The sequence below is a fragment of the Sphaeramia orbicularis genome, chromosome 9 (genome assembly GCF_902148855.1).
Source record: "Sphaeramia orbicularis chromosome 9, fSphaOr1.1, whole genome shotgun sequence".
In the NCBI taxonomy this organism is placed as follows: Eukaryota; Metazoa; Chordata; class Actinopteri; order Kurtiformes; family Apogonidae; genus Sphaeramia; species Sphaeramia orbicularis.
In genome coordinates, this window is record NC_043965.1 from 14,020,190 (window position 1) to 14,037,623 (window position 17,434).

Genomic DNA, 17,434 nt, shown 5'->3' on the forward strand with positions numbered 1-17,434 from the left:
ATATTTATCTATGGGCACAATTATTTGAATGCTTTTTTTTGTTTGCACAAATTTCCATTATAAAATACAATAAGATTTATTATTTTGGCCCTTACATTGTCCATTGTTTTGTCTGTATCAAGGTTATAATAGTTTTGGATTTTTCATTATAGCTTAGTTTTATTTAGTTTTGACTTTTTTTTCTCTAATTTAGTTTTAATTAGTTTTTAGAGCAGGTTTGCTAGTTTTTATTAGTTTTCGTTATTTTCTAAATGCTTAGTTTTAGTTTAGCTTTAGTTTTTTCATATCTTTTATCTTCTTTGCTGTCATATTCAAATAAATCCCAGGCAGGACTCTGCTGCTTTCTCCCAACTTTAGTCTCCATGTTTCCAGGTAGAGTGGGGACCAGAAGACGACCGTAAACGACAAGTGACGAGAAGTGACAGTCTGTTAAATATCATATGGTGCCAGCAGCTAAAATTACTCGAGGGAAATAAATCGCTTTTGTATCAATCCGACATTGACAAAGATGAAAACGACGGGAATTTTATCCATAATTTTTATACGTTTTGGTTAGTTTTGTAAACACACAATACAGTTTCAGTTAGTTATCATTTTTTTCTTTTAATTATAGTTTTCATTTATTTCAGTTAATGAAAATGTTTTTACAATTTTAGTTTTCGTTAACGATAATAACCTTGGTCTGTATTTATTATTATTAACAGTTGTAACAATATTCTTTCAATACTTTCACCGAGTAAACTGTAACTTGTACTATGCAGGTTTTCTTCTGTATTACTGACCATAAGAGGCATATACCTTTACCTTGCATTCCTCAGATTAGTCCATAGTGTCAGTGTGTGTTTGTTGGTGTATGTTTGGATGTGTGCTGAGTGCTCTCTGGCAGCAGCTCCTACTTGCGTGTGATGGGCAGAGGAAGGTAAAGGAGGGCACGTGTGTCTCCATGACAACCCACCTGCTTGTGGCCCTTTACAAAGCCAGGCGGGGTGGAAGAGAGAGAAGTGCTAACCGTTACTGACAGGGCACTGTTTTCGGAACAAGGGGGGGAGGCCCATGCTGCCTGCTGACTGTAAACGGCACCCCATGCGCAGCTTCAGAACGGAGCCAACATGCAGACAGCGTCCGCGGCTACGCAACATACCCATCTCCATCGCATTCCTTTAAATATCCTGCGCATTCCACACTGGACCAACAGGCTGGTAAGGCGGCAGGTTGCCATGCCAACGGACGACAGTCAGCCCCACAACCCCGCCCAAAGAGGAAACATCTGACACACACCCACAGACACAGAGGACATGCTCCAGCATCCTTCAGACTGGGCCAAAAACGCAGAGCGACTCAAACCAAACAGAGTGAAGCAGAACACATTGGGAGTGTGAGAGTGGAAGGCAGACCATCGGCTGCAAAGGCTCGTTGATCCTTCACCGCTGAAAACTATTGCACACAGACAAAGACACCTACAGCGTTGACCAGTGACGTTCACGACTGGATGCATTTAATTTCCCCCATCAATGCTCACGCTGTTATCATCAACTTCCCCCTGAATAGATAGAGATTATACCATGGCCACGGAAATTAAACTTGTTAACTGATCAGTAGGATAACATCTGCAGGGGTTTGTAGTCCAGATCATCAGATTTAGAAAGTCAGAGTCTGAAGGTTAAGGGTCATCACACAGAAACTCACACAGAACCTTCCAGATCATGTCATGAGTCTACTACTCTACTACTGCTAGGCTTCTCACTGGTTTTAACAGACAGCGTCACATCACCTAAGTCCTAACTTCACTTCACTGGCTTCCTGTGTGTTTTAGAATTGATTTTAAGATTTTATTGATCACTTTTAAAGCCCAAATGGGACTGGCCCCCAGCTACATCATGGACATGCTAGTCAATTATGAGCCAGTACGCAGCCTTAGATCCTCGGGCGGAGGGCTCCAGGCTGTTCCAAAGTCGAGATTTAAATCGAAAGGCGACCGCATCTTTTCCATCAGGGCCCCTCGACTTTGGAACAGCCTGCCCGAGCAGATAAGGCTTGCGGAATCACTAACATCTTTTAAGTCACTTCTTAAAACGCATTTTTATAGACTTGCCCTCATGTGATGTCTCTTTTTAATGTTTTTAATGTTAAATATTTGATTTTACCCTGTTTTGGTTATTCGTTTATATTGAATTACATGATGCTGTTTTGTTCCAATCCTTTATTTCGTATTTGACAGCATCATGTAATGTTATTTCTGCCCTCTCCATTTTCGTGTTTGCTGTACTTATCTCTTCTATTGTGTTGTTTGCTATGTTTTTATTCTGCTGTTGTACACTTTTGCTTAGTTTGTCAAAGCACTTCGTAAACTCAGTTTTTAAAGGTGCTATATAAATAAAATTAATATTATTATTATTACTTATTATATCCTTTTTAATGGTGATTTTTCCTCCTGTGAATAGTTGTTACTTAACCCATAAAGACCCAAACATCCACTGGTGATCAAAACTATCTAGTCATGTAAACTGTTTAATACCTGTTGATCCACTAATCCTATAAATACATGTAAATAATTGGTTTAAAAGGCAGTTTTTCCTCTTTTCACGGCCATCAGATATGACCCATTTGGACGTTTAAATGTTTTGTAGTGAACGTGGAAACACCATCATCTTCTACAACATTAATTCATCAGTAAAACTCATGGAGTTGGATCAATGACAGTGGATGGAAACACTTGTTTTCTGTTCAGTTAATGATATATTTTACAGAAAAAGTCATTTTGTCCTCAGTTTTGTCTGTTTCTGATATAATAACTATCAATTTTAATCTGAGCTTTAACGAACATTTGCATGATCAGTGAGTTAAATATAGGGGGAAAAAAACTGATTTTTACTGAAAAAACCCAAAATACAGAGTATAATATTATCATTAATGGTGATAAATCCCTTAAGAAAGGTTCAATACAGAGAAAAATTCATTTGGGAACTGACATAAAAGTAGCACTGGGTCCTTATGGGTTAATCCCATTAATACATTTTTACTCTAATGGAGAGAATCTTCTTTCTGTGAAGTATTACAGCTATAAGTTATAACAGCTAGAAATCATTACTTCTTTTATATCTACAAATTATTTGATTCTGACTGCCACAGATCTTATTATAGCTTCAAAGCTGGAAACCCCCCCATCTTGATAGTACATTTTCCCTTGAAGGATTATTAGAATTTCTTTGAAACTTTTCAAGGAACGTGTTAATATTCATTGAAGATATAAGATACTCAATAGATGTTATATTATTTCATTTAAAGACGTTATACTATGCCTTACTTTTTTTTTTAAATAGCTCTTTTTTCCACCTTTTTACTGACTGTAATAATACATTCAGTGGTTTTATTCTACTGGGTAGGTATTTTAATGGTGGATTCAAGGTTTTCTTTCTTTGATACCTACTAGAGTCTGAAAATTACAGCCTGGTCTCTTCCATAGCCTTCCAAATGATGCTGTTTTATTTGGTGTGTTATAGTTTTTGTCACTAACCTCCAGATTTGCGAAAAAAGATCAACTTGTAAAGCGTGTTGTGTCAAAAATCAACTATGGTTGTGGTTCATCAGGGTTTAGAGTACTACTGGTACTGAAGTTGTGGATTCTTCTCTGTACTATAGCATTGTAAGGTAAGATTTTATTTATCCCACCCTGGGGAAATTTCAGAGTTAACACATTTCACCATTTTGAAGACGGTTGCCTCCATGTGAAAGCCTCTGCTGTATTTCAACACAACAAAGACCCGCAGCACTGCTCCAGATATACCACTGCCTTCCTGAAGCCTGATGGGAACTTAATCCAGTGCATGATGGGCTTGAATTCCATGTCAGGTGTCCAACAGAGAGGTTACCACAGAAGAGGAATGTCCCATAAAAAAAAAAACAGTGTAACTAAAGTGTGCTCACTTTTTATCCTGCCCCCTGAAGGGAAGGCAAGGGGTATTATTTTTGGTTCAGTTTGTTTGTTTGTTAACACTCTAGCAGCAAAACTATGAATTGGTTGAATTCATACCTAATTTGGTTTATAGATTGCCAGGGACCCAGAATGGATCTCATTACATTTTGGGAAAAAATAAGTCAAAGTTACAATTTTTTATGAGTTTTTAAAATCTTTTTTTTCCCCATTTATTTACAATGGGTGGAATTTCAAATGTCTGTAGCAGCATGACTATTAGTTGAATTCCTACCAAACTGACTTCATAGATTACTGGTGACCCAGAATGGATCTCATTACATTTTGGGAACAGTAGGTCAAAGTTCAAATGTTTTCTGAATTTTTTAAATCTTCCCATTTATTTATAATGGGCGAAATATGTGGGAGGGGTTTGTTGTGCCTAGCACCACTTGTGATATGACTGTTTACTGAAATCTCAACTGTATCTCTGTTTTTAGCTCAGCAACCGATAGGTGATGAGCTATTGTGAAGGTCCTGTGTCTGGCGTTGTCTTTGTCGACTCATGGCCATCGTCATTGTCTTCGCAATTTTTTCAAATATCTTCTCTGACAATACTACTAGTCGGACTCATTTTTAAATTTTATATGTAGCTTCCTTGGGACAACGTCTACAAAGTTTGGTCACAGTTTTGAGAAATGTTGATTTTTCATAAATTTTTCAAATATTAAAAATGTGCCTTTACTTATAATGGTCCATATTTTAATAGCTTATAACACAAGTGTCAAACATGCGGCCCAGGGGCCAAAACTGGCCTGCCAAAGGGTCCAATCTGGCCCCATAGGATGAATTTGTGAAATACAAAAATTACACTGAAGATATTAATAATCAAGGATGTTAAAATCATTTTAGGTCAATTCAATCTAAAGTGGATCAGACTAGTAAAATATTATCATAATAACCTATAAATAATGAAAACTGCAAATTTTCCTCTTTGCTTAAGTATAAATAAAGTAAAACTAGAAAAAAAATGTACATTTACAGACTATCCTTTTACAAAAAATATGAATAACCTTAACAAATATGAACAAATGTCTTAAGAGAAGTATGTGGAATTTTAACAATATTCTGCCTGTTATTAAATCTTTAAGTTGTGATGCACATGTTTAAATGATCAACTTAGACATAATATTGTTAACAATGCACTTTTTTCTTGTGAATTTTCAGGTTGTTCATATTTGTTCATGTTATGTTCAAGTACGGTTTGTAGGTGTAAACATTTTCATAATGGAATTTTATTTTTTTCACTCAAAAACATAGAGAAAACTTTGGAGTTGACATTATTTATAAGTTCTTTTCCTATTATTCATATCATTTTACTGGTCCGGCCCACTTTATATCATATTAGGCTGTATGTGGCCCCTGAACTGAAATGAGTTTGACACCCCTGGCTTATAACATGGGAATGGTTACAGATACCAATATAGTTACTATTGAGCACTGATAGGAAGTTATACTGTATATGGACTTTCATTTAATTAGTTGAGTTATCCCCTACTGAAAGAACCACCTACTGGTCTCTAACATAGCGGCAGAACCTGACAACCTCACAAATTCCAGTTGATATTGATTCTTGAAAGAACATACCGGTGAAATATTGTGTTTACTGGAATGATGGTTCACTCTTTATGTCAGTGTCTCTAATGCCACTTCCAGGAAAGTTAAGGTAGTGTGAAAGCTAGTGAGCACGTGCGGTAACCATAACAACAGTACTTATGTTTTGTTTTATGTTACTGGTTAACTCTCCTAGTGGCCATGGTATAAACAGTAACCAGTGAAGTGTCCTGATTCTCCCCTGAGTCATGACACCTCTAACTTAGGCTTAAGTATCCATCATGTGTTATTTGGGGCGTTTTTCACTTCTAAACTTCCATCCACAGACATAATGCGTTCCGCTCCACTCTTTAAGCCATACTCCGAGGCCCTGCGGTACTCTAGCCATTTGGGACGTCACCTCACGTGAACACAATGCAGAAAAGACCAGATAGAGAGAGATAGTAGAGCGAGATAGTGAGAGACTGGGCTGCTAATCTACAACTCACTCAGGCAGGACACACGCACACACACATACATACACACACACACACCCACACTCATGCAAATACAGTTGCAGTACTGTGATCAACCACCTAACCTGGCAGCCTGGTCCCCTCTGTATATGGTTGCTCTGAAATGTCCTGCAACTCTAAGCAACGCAATTCACTGTTAACTTCATTGGCCTATTTTGTTTATTTGTATCACATCTATTTAAAAAAAAAAAAAAAAGGCAAAGTTGTAAAGAACATAAATCTAACACCTTGTACTCATAGCACATTTAATGAAGCTATTCTTCAATGGATGCTGGCGAAAGGACAGTTCCTTTCTCCACAAGACGTAACCACTCACATATTATAAATAAATGAGTTATAAACAGCACACAAATTACCTTGCAAATATCCTAGATTTACTCGATTCATGACATCGCTCGCAGTGAGATTAGAAACATCCTCTACAAGCCAAAAGAGGGAAGACAGAGGAGCCGGAGAAAGAGAAAGAGAGAGAAGGAAAGGAACAGAGGAGGGGAGGAAAATAGGAAAAAAAGGACAAAATAAAATCAGGCAGGCAGCAAATGCATTTGCAGTTTCAAAAAGAACCATTAAAAAGGTGAGAGCGATGCCAAGCCATGCGTTAGTATGTGCTTAAGAGAGAAACATGAGCCGTTCACAGAATCACTTCCAAATCATCTGTCACATGTTATGATCCTGCTGCAGTAATCCTCACTGACATTCATGGTTCTTAGGAAGATCTGGAGCTTTAGGTGTTCTTCCTGAAACGTATTTAATTGACACGTTATGTCATTTCTATCAAGTCAAACACAACTGGAGCATGATTCTGCTTTGTGGTTCTGTGGCGTGAAGCTGAGAGGAGAAAAGAAGAAAAGAAATTTAAAAAGGGGGTGAAGAGATAGAAGTGCAGGCAATTGCAGGTGATCAAATGCAACTGAGACGAGGTACAGCGCTCCTGCATCTTCATGCATGACATGATGACTTTCACATGGCTGTATGCTCCTGGCTGTGTGATGAGGGGTGTGTGAGTGATGGCACATGGAGAACGATGGCTGGATGGATGATGACATGGGTGTGAAAACACAAAAGATTTCTCAAGTTTGATGATGATGATGGTGGTGTGGTTCAGTGTTGTTAAACGTCTGCACTATCAAGATCCACAGCATCACGTCTTACAGGCAATGAGGATGAGATAAAATGGAAAACAGATCAGAGTTTAATACAGTTCAATAACACAGCTGCTGTCAGGACAGAAATAATTTATTCAGTTAAGAGCCTACAACTGAGAATCAGAAAAGTCAACTTTAGCGTTTAAAGAAATCCTTCCAATTACAGAGATTTTAGTCTATGCTTTTGTTTACTATGAATCCTCTGGGGATACGACTTGGGCTGTTGTGGTGATTATCTGTTTATTTTAATCACAGCTTTTCTGTAGATTTCTGTGATTCAGTTTCTGCTCATTCAAACATAGTGTGGTCAAAGTTTATAAAACTAACACCTACAATAAAGACAGCGTTTCTTTTGTTCATTCTATGTTTTGTAGTTAAGGGGATACGTGTATGGATAAAGTCCACTCTAATAGGAGTAATAGGAGATGGCAACATCGTGCGTTATGAAAAGGAAAAAAGAAAAAGAGGAAGTCCATTCTGAGTAGACTTTGTGGAAGGTGACCTGCTCCCTCTGGTCATCTATAAAGATATGACACAGATTTCACATTTTCAGGTGATTGTATACTAATGAAACTTTTATAGAAATTCTGTTTTATTATTTTATGCAATTAGATCCCCCTAAATCTTACACACCAGACCTTGAACAGTCCAGTTATTTTATTTTATAATGAAGATTTTTTTCTTTTCAAGATCACAGGGGGAATGATTAAGAACAAAAACAAGCAAAAACAAAAACCCCCTACTAATATCAGCATCAGCTAACAGCTAATATGAGCTACATTATTGTTTTAAAACATCTGCATTGGTATCAGCCTGCAATTTCACAGACAGCACATCCTTATTTTTCCTGAAAGAATTAGTTATACATACAGTATTTTGTTTTTGTCCAAAAGAAAATAAAACATCAGAGATCAGTACTGTTAAAATGCCCACAAATGTAATCAGTCTGCTCACCTTCAACGTGACTGATACTAAATATAAAGAGTATCAGCTCAGTTTTTAGTTCAGGTATAAATATTTACTGAAAATGACCCTTAATTAGGCTTCATCTACTCACGTCTATGTTAATTAGTGACATTATTTCTGCCTAAAGACTGCTGTGCTGTGACTCTGATCTGTAAACAGTCAAAATCTAATTTTTTCACTGCTAAAAACATTCATTGCGAGTAATGAAAATGAACTAAAGTGAATGTTTGTGACTAATATATTAAAAAATATTAGCAGTGACTACAATCATTTAATTCCACATAACAAAATATCTTCATGTTATGTGGATGACATATTGAAATGACAGGGAGTAAACACTATGATTACTCCCTGTCATTTCTGTGAATGTCATGCTGTCAGCTGCAGTACTGACCATATCCCACGGTGGGCAGGCCCAGGTGCTTCATGCGGTTCTTGACCAGCTCTGACAGCTCCTGACGCTCAGAGCGCCGGTACAGGTTGAGCCTCTGCTGAGAGATCCGCTCAGCCCTGCTCGACGGTTTGGCGTTCTTCCTGCTCAGCCGCCGCGCCCACTGCATGCTCTTCTTCCTCAGCAGCGGGTGTTCTGACTGGTCGCTTGTGGTGGAGTATCTGTGGGTGGTCCTCTCCTTCCAGGACCCTCCACGGTTGTGCTGCTCCTCACCCTGCTCCACATTGATCGACACCTGAGACTGGGAAAGCACAGAGGTGATGACACCTTATTTGTTATTTTTTTGGGTTATTTTTTTAAAGAAAACCCCTGACTGTATGATATTACAATGGAAGTATGACTTTTATTTAATAAATAGGCTTGTTTGGATCTTACCTGTGCGTAACTGTCCTTGCACTGAAAGAAGGGACAGGGACAAACAGCCAAACACAAAGAGACGCAATGAAAGATGGGAGCATCCAAAGCAAGCCAAAACCTCAAAAACAGCTCATGAAATAGTAAATATGCACTATTTACTATTTTAATATTCATTAATAGATGGTGGGAAATTAACGGTAGCGCATGGTGCATTTCCGGTTGATGACTATACTATTGTAGAGCAGCCACTCTGACAACCTCATATTTATATGTTCAAAAGGCAAAAATATGGAAATTGAAAATCATTTCCATTTGTCATATAAAAAACAGGAAAACCATAGATGTGAGAAAGAGGAAAATGTAAGAAGCAGTGGGAGATATCTCAGTAGACAAAACAAAATAAAGATTAATGCGGAGAGATCAGAATATTATGACAAGGTGAAACATATGGCAGGTGAGGAAGTAGAAGAAAGGAAAGTAAAACAAAATGCGCGAAGGAGCCAGAGCTGCAGAAATGCAGCAGCCAAAGCAGAAACCAAACTCATTCCACACATGAAGAGTCTCACTGAACTCTACTTGCCTCAGAGGTGGAGAACATGTGCGACTCTGTGCGATAGATCCCGATGGGGATCTCAGCGCTGGAGGAACAGAGCTTCTGGAACAGTCTGCCATAAGTCCTGATCCACAGGTCCTCCTCTGTGACCTTCATCTAAGAGGAGGAAGAGGAGAGACACATTATGTATGCAGGGTGTCTATGTCTATCTATATTAAACCTAATAAGGCTGAATTTGGACAGCTTTTTATTAGTTATTTCAGGTAAATATCAAAATAAGCACTAAATGTGTAAGTCCCATGCAGAGGGAGGTTTTCTGTGGGAATATGATTATTAGAATGAGTTAATCTATATTTTGCTCAAAGGTAAGTGAAAGAAGAAAATAAAGAGATTATGGTATTGAATTCACGGGTAGTTTAAAGCTTTGACTTCAGTATTGACTTCTAAGCCCTAATACTTCTTAAACTGAATCAAGACTTTTTTAGGACTGGTAGACTGGTATTAAGTAAAGTCACACACAATATAATAAAAACACAGGTGTCAAACATGCGGCCCGAGGGCCAAATCTGGCCCGCCAAAGGGTCTAGTTCGGCCCTTGGGATGAAGTTGTGAGATGCAAAAATTACACCGAGGATATTAACAATCATTTTAGTTCAGGTTCCACATTCAGACCGATATGATCTAAAGTGGGTCAGACCAGTAAAATACCATCATAAGAACCTATAAATACTCACAACTTCAAATTTCTGTCTTAGTAAATGTAAATATTTCCATGTATTTAGACTAAAAAAAAAAGTATAATTTCACAAATAATGTGAATAATCTGAACAAATATGAACAACCTGAAATATTTTAAGAGAAGTAAGTAAAATTTTAACAATATTCTGCCTGATATTAAATGTATTTGTAGATCCACTGTGATCTGTAAGTTATAATAAACATGTGGAAATGATCAAGTGAGGCAGAATATCGCTAAAATTACACTTATTTTTTCAGTTTGTTCCTGTTATTCACATTGTTTGAAAGGACAGTTTGGAGATGTAAACATTTTTATTGTTTAATTTTATGTTTTTTACTCTAAAACACAGAGAAAATTTTGAAGTTGACATTACTGATATATAATTATGTTATTATTTTACTGGTTCGGCCCACTTCAGATCAAATTTAGCTGAATGTGGCCCCTGAACTAAAATGAGTTTGACACCCCTGAATAAAAATGTCTACTTACAACACAGAGATACCCAGAACCAGGCGTGGTGTCAAGACCAAGAAGAAGTCTTGCAATAGCGATCATATAATCCTTAACAAACGACTGTCAAAAGAGAGAAAATGACTGCAGTGAAAATCTGAAAATGTTCTACAAAAGATGAGCTAAGTCCAGCTGTCAACAATCAGGCGCCCAGCGGTTGTGTGTTAAGGAGAAAAACTTATTATCATTATCATCTATGTCCTTAATATCGCTGAGGAATACCACCTCAGAGTTTTATTTTGCTGCTGTAGTGTGTGTCACTTAAGGCTGTATTTATTTTGATATCTGTCAAGTGTTAGTTCACCTGGTAAAGCAGTGTATCCAGCATACTGATACTAAACACCCTGCCTGCAGCAAATGGCAGCCGAAACATGAAGGCCAGGTTGGAGCCCTTATCGCGCTCAATCTGAAAAGAGTCACAAACAAATAAACACTGGAGAAAAGGAGAAAACAAGTTAGAAAAAAAAAACTCCTTTTTACTTGTCAGTTGACTGAACTATTGCTATTTTTACTCAGCCTTGACTTTCTGCTCTGTTACTTTCTTATTTCAGAATTTTGAAGAACCTTGTAGCTATGTGTTTTGTTACATCTAAGAAAGTTTATTATATTATACAAAGTACTGTATACAAGAGAAAAACATATGAAAAATGATCTTTTGTTTGTTTCTGGCTGTGATACAGGTCTAAAGATTGTTGAGCATCTTTATCCATTCAAGATGAATTGAATTTGATTTTATTCTTTCCATTTAGTTCAGCATAAACAGATATAAAAGCACATGAATGTGTACGAAAATGCCCCAGCACATAATACATCACAGCCATTGTTTTGGGGAAAATGAAACTGCTTTATTAATTTTAGGAAAGGAAAAGGAAAAGGAAAAGGAAAAGAAAATTGGAGATGAAAGGAAAGGAAAAGAAAAGAAAAGAAAAGGAAAGGAAAAAGAAAAATGGAAATGAAAGGACTTGTATTGCTATTGAAGAGGCAAAAATGCTTCTAACAATCTGGTGGAACGCCCCACAGATTTATCACAGTTTCACACCTGTACACAGAAGAATAAACAACATTAATCTGAGTCGGAGTCGGGTTATACTTTTCCCTCAGCTCACCTTCTCCAGTTTGGACAGAGCGAGTGAGTAGCAGTCCTTTGCTCTGAACTGCATGAACCTCATGTTGGATGGATGTGTGAGCTCAGTGATGATGCTGAGACTGGGGAACAATCTGACAGAGGACAACAAACACAACACAGGGAGATTAAATGCTCTGTGCTAAAGGGAAGACCCTGTGTGACACTGATAAACGCTTTTAATATCGGCTGTTAAATAAATGACTAGTGCTGTTGTGGCAGTAGCACTTTATCTCTTAAAACACTTTAAGATAAAGTCATGCTGGTAAACTCCAAAACAAAACAAGCATCCATACCAGAGGGTATATTATTAATGACAACAAGTGAAAGAGTTAAGAAACTGAATTTGGTGCAGGTTAAGGGATAAGCAGGTTCTGACAGGTCTGTACTTTGTCGGTTTGTATGACAGTCTCTTTGTTACCTGAACATAGTCTGGACATTGACGATGGTTTTAGCGTCTGCCATGTAGTCCTCTTCAGCGCTCATGGTGCTCTCCTTATCCACAACCACTAAGTTGTCAGCGTAGATTATTCCACACTGGAGCAGATTGTCCAAACTGTACCAGTGAAAAACACCAGTGTCAAAAATATAACTCAACTTTGATGTGTCATGAAAATATGAATTCTTGGATATAATATGAATGAATTTTTTAGACGCACTAATGGTAACACACAGTATTTATATGACTAAAATCTTTTTCAACATCTTAAATATCAAACAGAAATTGCCAATAAGTGTAAATATGAGATCAGACAGCATAACCACAAACCCAACAGTGTGGAAATATAAATCTGATCAATGAGAAAGAAACAAAAGAATCACAAACAAAAGGACATATTATCGAACAAGTAACAGCCCAATGCTCACGATTACAGAAATAATCTGCAGCAGTAAGCGTTATTACTGGGATGACCTTTTTCTTTCATTCTTTTCTTTTTTTTTATCAGTTTTATTCTCTGTCAAATTCTCATTTTTGTTTGACATTTAAGAATTGTACTTTCACAAACTTGAATGCCATGTCTTAGGCTGATTTCTCAACATCCACATTTTAACTACTCTTTATATCATTTTTAAGAATCTTTTGAGTGCTAAGAATTATAATTATATATCAAATACCTTTATTATTTATGGATAAGGTGATGTATGATTAGTAAGAGCTTGAAAAGACCCCAGAGTTTATCAAATGAATAATTACTTCATTAAAAAAGTACATACTTGTCGATTGTGCCAGCCATGAAGTAAACCATTGGAAAGCAGCAAATGGCCTCTAAGAAGTGGTTGTCTGGCCTGTAGTAGACAGGAAACATCACAAATTACTATCACACACAAATAGTCTTACTAAAAAAGCCAAAAACACATAAAATTTGCTGATTAAGGGGACAGATGAATACATATATCTGTATATAGTATGTACTTGTATGCATAGACGTCATGGTAATGGGCTCCCTTATGCAGAAAGACCTCCTGTTTCTGAATAATGCAAAAGCAAAGTTCACCCATATTTCCAGCTAATATTATCTATTCTCTGCTGAGAGGCATTTCTTCTTTTAAACTGCAAGCATATGAAAACACTTGTGCGTGTTTATGCATTTCCAGTGTCCACAAACACAAAATGCAAATACGATCCAACACACAAATAGCCAGATGGAGACAGAATCTCTGCTCATTTCTTTGCAATCCCTGACCTCCTTTTCATTTTCCTCCATGAAGCGTTGGTTTTAATTAATAATGCAAAACCATCTTTCATCCATGTTGATGTAAGGGTATGTAGTTACTCTCATAGCCTGAAAATGTTCTCACATTTAATTGCTTTAGTGAAGGTCAGAATCGGAAGTGAGTAGATTTTTGTCTACATGTTGACATTTTGACCTGATGAATAAATTTTGTGGCCTGAGGTATGCAGACGCTTCATCTTTAATCTGTAATATCTCTAATAGTCTCACACCTACGTGACGTGCATGTAATTATTACTCCTCATATATATATATATATATATATATATATATATATATATGTATATATATATAAAATATGTACATGTCGTGGTATATGAGTTTGAATCCACAACTTAAAACCTAATGCCACATTACTGAGTACAATTTATGATAACATTATGCAGCTGCAGCTCCTTTGTAGTCAAATCACCAAACAAACGTCGGGTTGGGAGTCTTACGGATAGTCCAGCAGCAGCACTATGGGGTTGAGCTCCTTCCTGGGTCGATAATAAGCTCTCAGAGGAACAATGAAGTTGTAGAGTCCGTTCCCTGCCGTCTCCGCAGAAACTATAATCAGCTTATTCTTGAAGCCGTACGCTTTGGCGTCCTCGAAGCTGTTATGCGTACAGCCCTGTGTGGAGACAAATTAAATATAAGTCATTTGGGTATTGTTGAGTTCAGTTTATATTTATATTCTGTATTTGTTGGAGGCGTTGAGCTCGTCACTGCTCACCTTGTCGAGACGGAGGCAGCAGAATGGAGCCTTCTGAGGCAGGAGGTGGCACAGAGTTGGAGAACTGCCGATGTACGGCGAGTTAGGAGGGTAGCCCTTTACAAAACTGACAGAAAGAAACAGAAGGCTCAGTGGGAAACCAGGATATCCAACACGGTCATTTAGTCACCTGAGCGTTCAAAGATTTAAGTAAAACACCACTGGGAATGTTCAGTTAATATCCAGCAGTCTTTAATATTTCATAAGACTTTTTTATTAGGGTATATGTACTCACCATTAGCATAGTTACTTATTAATATACATATTAGTGGCAAACTGGCTCTTATTAGTTATTATAAAGCACTTATTAATGGGTGTGGGAACTGAATATTGATACTTTTAAAGCACACACTCCAGACCCTTAGGAATAAATCTCAGAGTTGTACGCCTTTCTTGCATATTTATGATATGATTTAAAAAACCTCTATTATGGCAAAAAATGCATTTGACCTGAAAAATACCTCAACTCAACATTTATATTGTAATGTGCGTTGTAATTTTCTTAGTAATAAATGTGCCTAAAAGAACAATCACAGAGGGAGAACAGGAATCAGTATTAGTACTGGTAATATTTTTGGAATGATTGATTAAATACTGGTTGTTTTTCATAGTAAGAAACAATATTATTAGTATGTGAATTATGATGTTGAGGTACTACCACCTTTCCAAGGCCCATACTCTATATTATAGTATACAGCATAGCATAGTCTATATTATATTATAGTATAGCATATAGTCTATTTTTTTTTTTTTTTTTTTTAAATTTAACCAGGAAGTCCCTTGAAATGAAAGCTCTTATTTAGATTTAGGTACATTTAGATCCCAATTCATGTATAACTGTCTTCTTTTCAATCAATAAGCAGTATCAAAAAGCAGGATGTTGAATGGTGGCCTAGTAGTTGTCAAGTAAGTCATCAAACAACTAGTTTATGGTAAATATGTGTGCATTACTATAAATGTTACCACATATTTCTCCATATTTTATATCCCTGACCATCAATTTGACCATCAATTACTTAAAACATATCTCAGAACAGATCACATTATGTTTGATCCAGGTTTATACACCCGGAGACAAATTATGTTTATAGCTCGTTTACTTTCATTTATGCTTTGCTTTGTTTTGCAAGAAGTGAATCGATTTGTCCACTAATTTGTAATGTGCCGACTGCAATTACCCTAATCATATTCATGGCGTCCTCTTGTTTACCAATAAGAAACTTTGATTTTTAGCAGTAGCTGAAATTCACCACATGATGGCACTGTGGGTCCTTATGGTTGATTTCCTGTCTCTTCTGCATTTTGCCTTTTTTTCCTCACCACTTGCTGTGTCTGACAACACTTACACAAGATAAACTACACAAGCGTCATGGGGCTACAGCAGAGTCTGCGAGGCACAAGCTAGAAACCACTCAATTCTGAACATATCTCAGTCTGATGAAACAGCACAGAGAGAAGTTAGGGAGGAGATAAAAAGCTCAGTTGAAATAAGTGATTTTTTGGGACCTGCTAATCCGCTATTAACCGATCATCTGTCCATCCTCCTGGTAGATGGATGTCAGAGGGAACACATACTGTATGCAAGGTCAACATTTATCAGCTTCACCTCAGAGGAAAAGTGCTGATCTTTCTGCTGGGCCATCCGCATTTATCACTGCCACTAGACCTCCTTACAGCCTCATGACACACAGATTACACACCTATTCCAGGCCCATCCATCTCCCCTCCAACAACCACTGAGACATGAAGGAGAGGAGGCGACAGGAGATCAATCAACCTTAAAGCACTGTCGCTTAAAGAATGATGGCACGCCTATTTTTTTATTTTATTTTATCTTATTTTTTTATTGCTACATCCATGTTTGGAGTAATCTGCTGGAGGTCGGACATGCATCAAAATCCATAAAATTTCCCCCTTCCTTCCCCACTTACTCTGATCCTACAGAACCTTCTTCGTCTGACTGGTTGGTTTCATCCTCTGATTGGTCGCTGAGGAGGTCACAGGGCAGAATTGCAGAAGAGTCAGCGATTTCTAACACAGGTGCGATGCTCGGTCGGCGGCTCCCGGCACCGTTCTCTGTCGGCAAGGTCAGCTTGCCGCTTTCCTCAGGAGGATCTGGGTTTTGCAGATCTATGGCTACCGTGCCTAAAAATACCAAGAGATTACGACGGTAATGTAGTGGAGAGTATGCACGCCACTGAGCAACAACATAGCAGGCTATTAAATACAGCTCACGCAGCACATTTACTCATGACCGACCCATAGCTATTTCATCTCATTCTGGTGCTGGTAAATTACTTTTCAAGTTCACACTGAGCTTCTTCAGCATTTTGCTATCTACAACCCCAGAACCTTCTTTAGCTCAGTAATTGGACCTTGAGGAGAAAATGCATTGCTTTTTTAAACAACTGTACACAACAGATAGTGTGCGACCTGCTTTAAAACTCTGCATTTATCAATTAGGACAGACCTAACATACATCATAGTGACTGCTGGGATATGATGTATGGTATGTGTGTAATACATATATCAGGTGAGTCAGATATATGATATAATTAAGCTCATTCTTTCATTCTTAAAACAAACAAAACTGCCCACAGATGAAATGGGATTCATAAACTAGCACGGTGTGGTTTCCAAATACAAAACATATGAAACAAATACATCCTGTAGTTGTTTCATAGATATGATATCAAAAGGAGGTAAAAGTAGTGATGAGTGGATATGAACTAAAACAGCTACAAATACAATGTGTGTAACATGATTTGACCCTTGGCAAAATTACAAACTGTATGTCATTAGTGGATAGCAGAACAACAGCGTCACCCATCTGTTTGTGACCTGCTCTTAAATTGTGAGTATGTGATTTGGTTGTTTTCATTTTGGCTTTTTGGAGGAGAAGAGACCATATTTGGACAAAAAGGGGAAGAACTACGAGAGTCTGAGGAGTCAGAGTGCAGCTAATGCTACGTTGTAGCATACCGAGTCAGTAAAACGTTACACTTCACCAAGCATTGTGCAACTAACTTATTGGTATTTAAGAGAGAAGTTCAGTCCAAATCTA

The 17,434-nt window shown here is 37.5% G+C and overlaps 1 protein-coding gene across 4 annotated transcripts in view; it reads right to left on the reverse strand.

The window, feature by feature from the left end:
* The window catches only part of kcnt1b (potassium sodium-activated channel subfamily T member 1b), a 113,590-nt gene that overhangs the window by 5,240 nt on the left and 90,916 nt on the right, over positions 1-17,434 (reverse strand). The window contains exons 22-35 of one of the 4 annotated variants that reach the window (XM_030143098.1): positions 16,302-16,515; positions 14,332-14,437; positions 14,057-14,229; positions 13,099-13,170; positions 12,305-12,439; positions 11,867-11,978; positions 11,065-11,166; positions 10,740-10,823; positions 9,539-9,667; positions 8,977-8,997; positions 8,545-8,842; positions 6,396-6,458; positions 6,105-6,155; positions 956-967 (exon numbers count right to left, since the gene is read on the reverse strand). In XM_030143098.1, coding sequence (XP_029998958.1) covers positions 956-967; positions 6,105-6,155; positions 6,396-6,458; positions 8,545-8,842; positions 8,977-8,997; positions 9,539-9,667; positions 10,740-10,823; positions 11,065-11,166; positions 11,867-11,978; positions 12,305-12,439; positions 13,099-13,170; positions 14,057-14,229; positions 14,332-14,437; positions 16,302-16,515 — 1,572 coding nt within the window. Of the gene's footprint in view, positions 1-955; positions 968-6,104; positions 6,156-6,395; positions 6,459-8,544; positions 8,843-8,976; positions 8,998-9,538; positions 9,668-10,739; positions 10,824-11,064; positions 11,194-11,866; positions 11,979-12,304; positions 12,440-13,098; positions 13,171-14,056; positions 14,230-14,331; positions 14,438-16,301; positions 16,516-17,434 lie in introns of all 4 variants that reach the window. The other 3 variants (XM_030143099.1, XM_030143100.1, XM_030143101.1) reach the window with 3 other exon arrangements.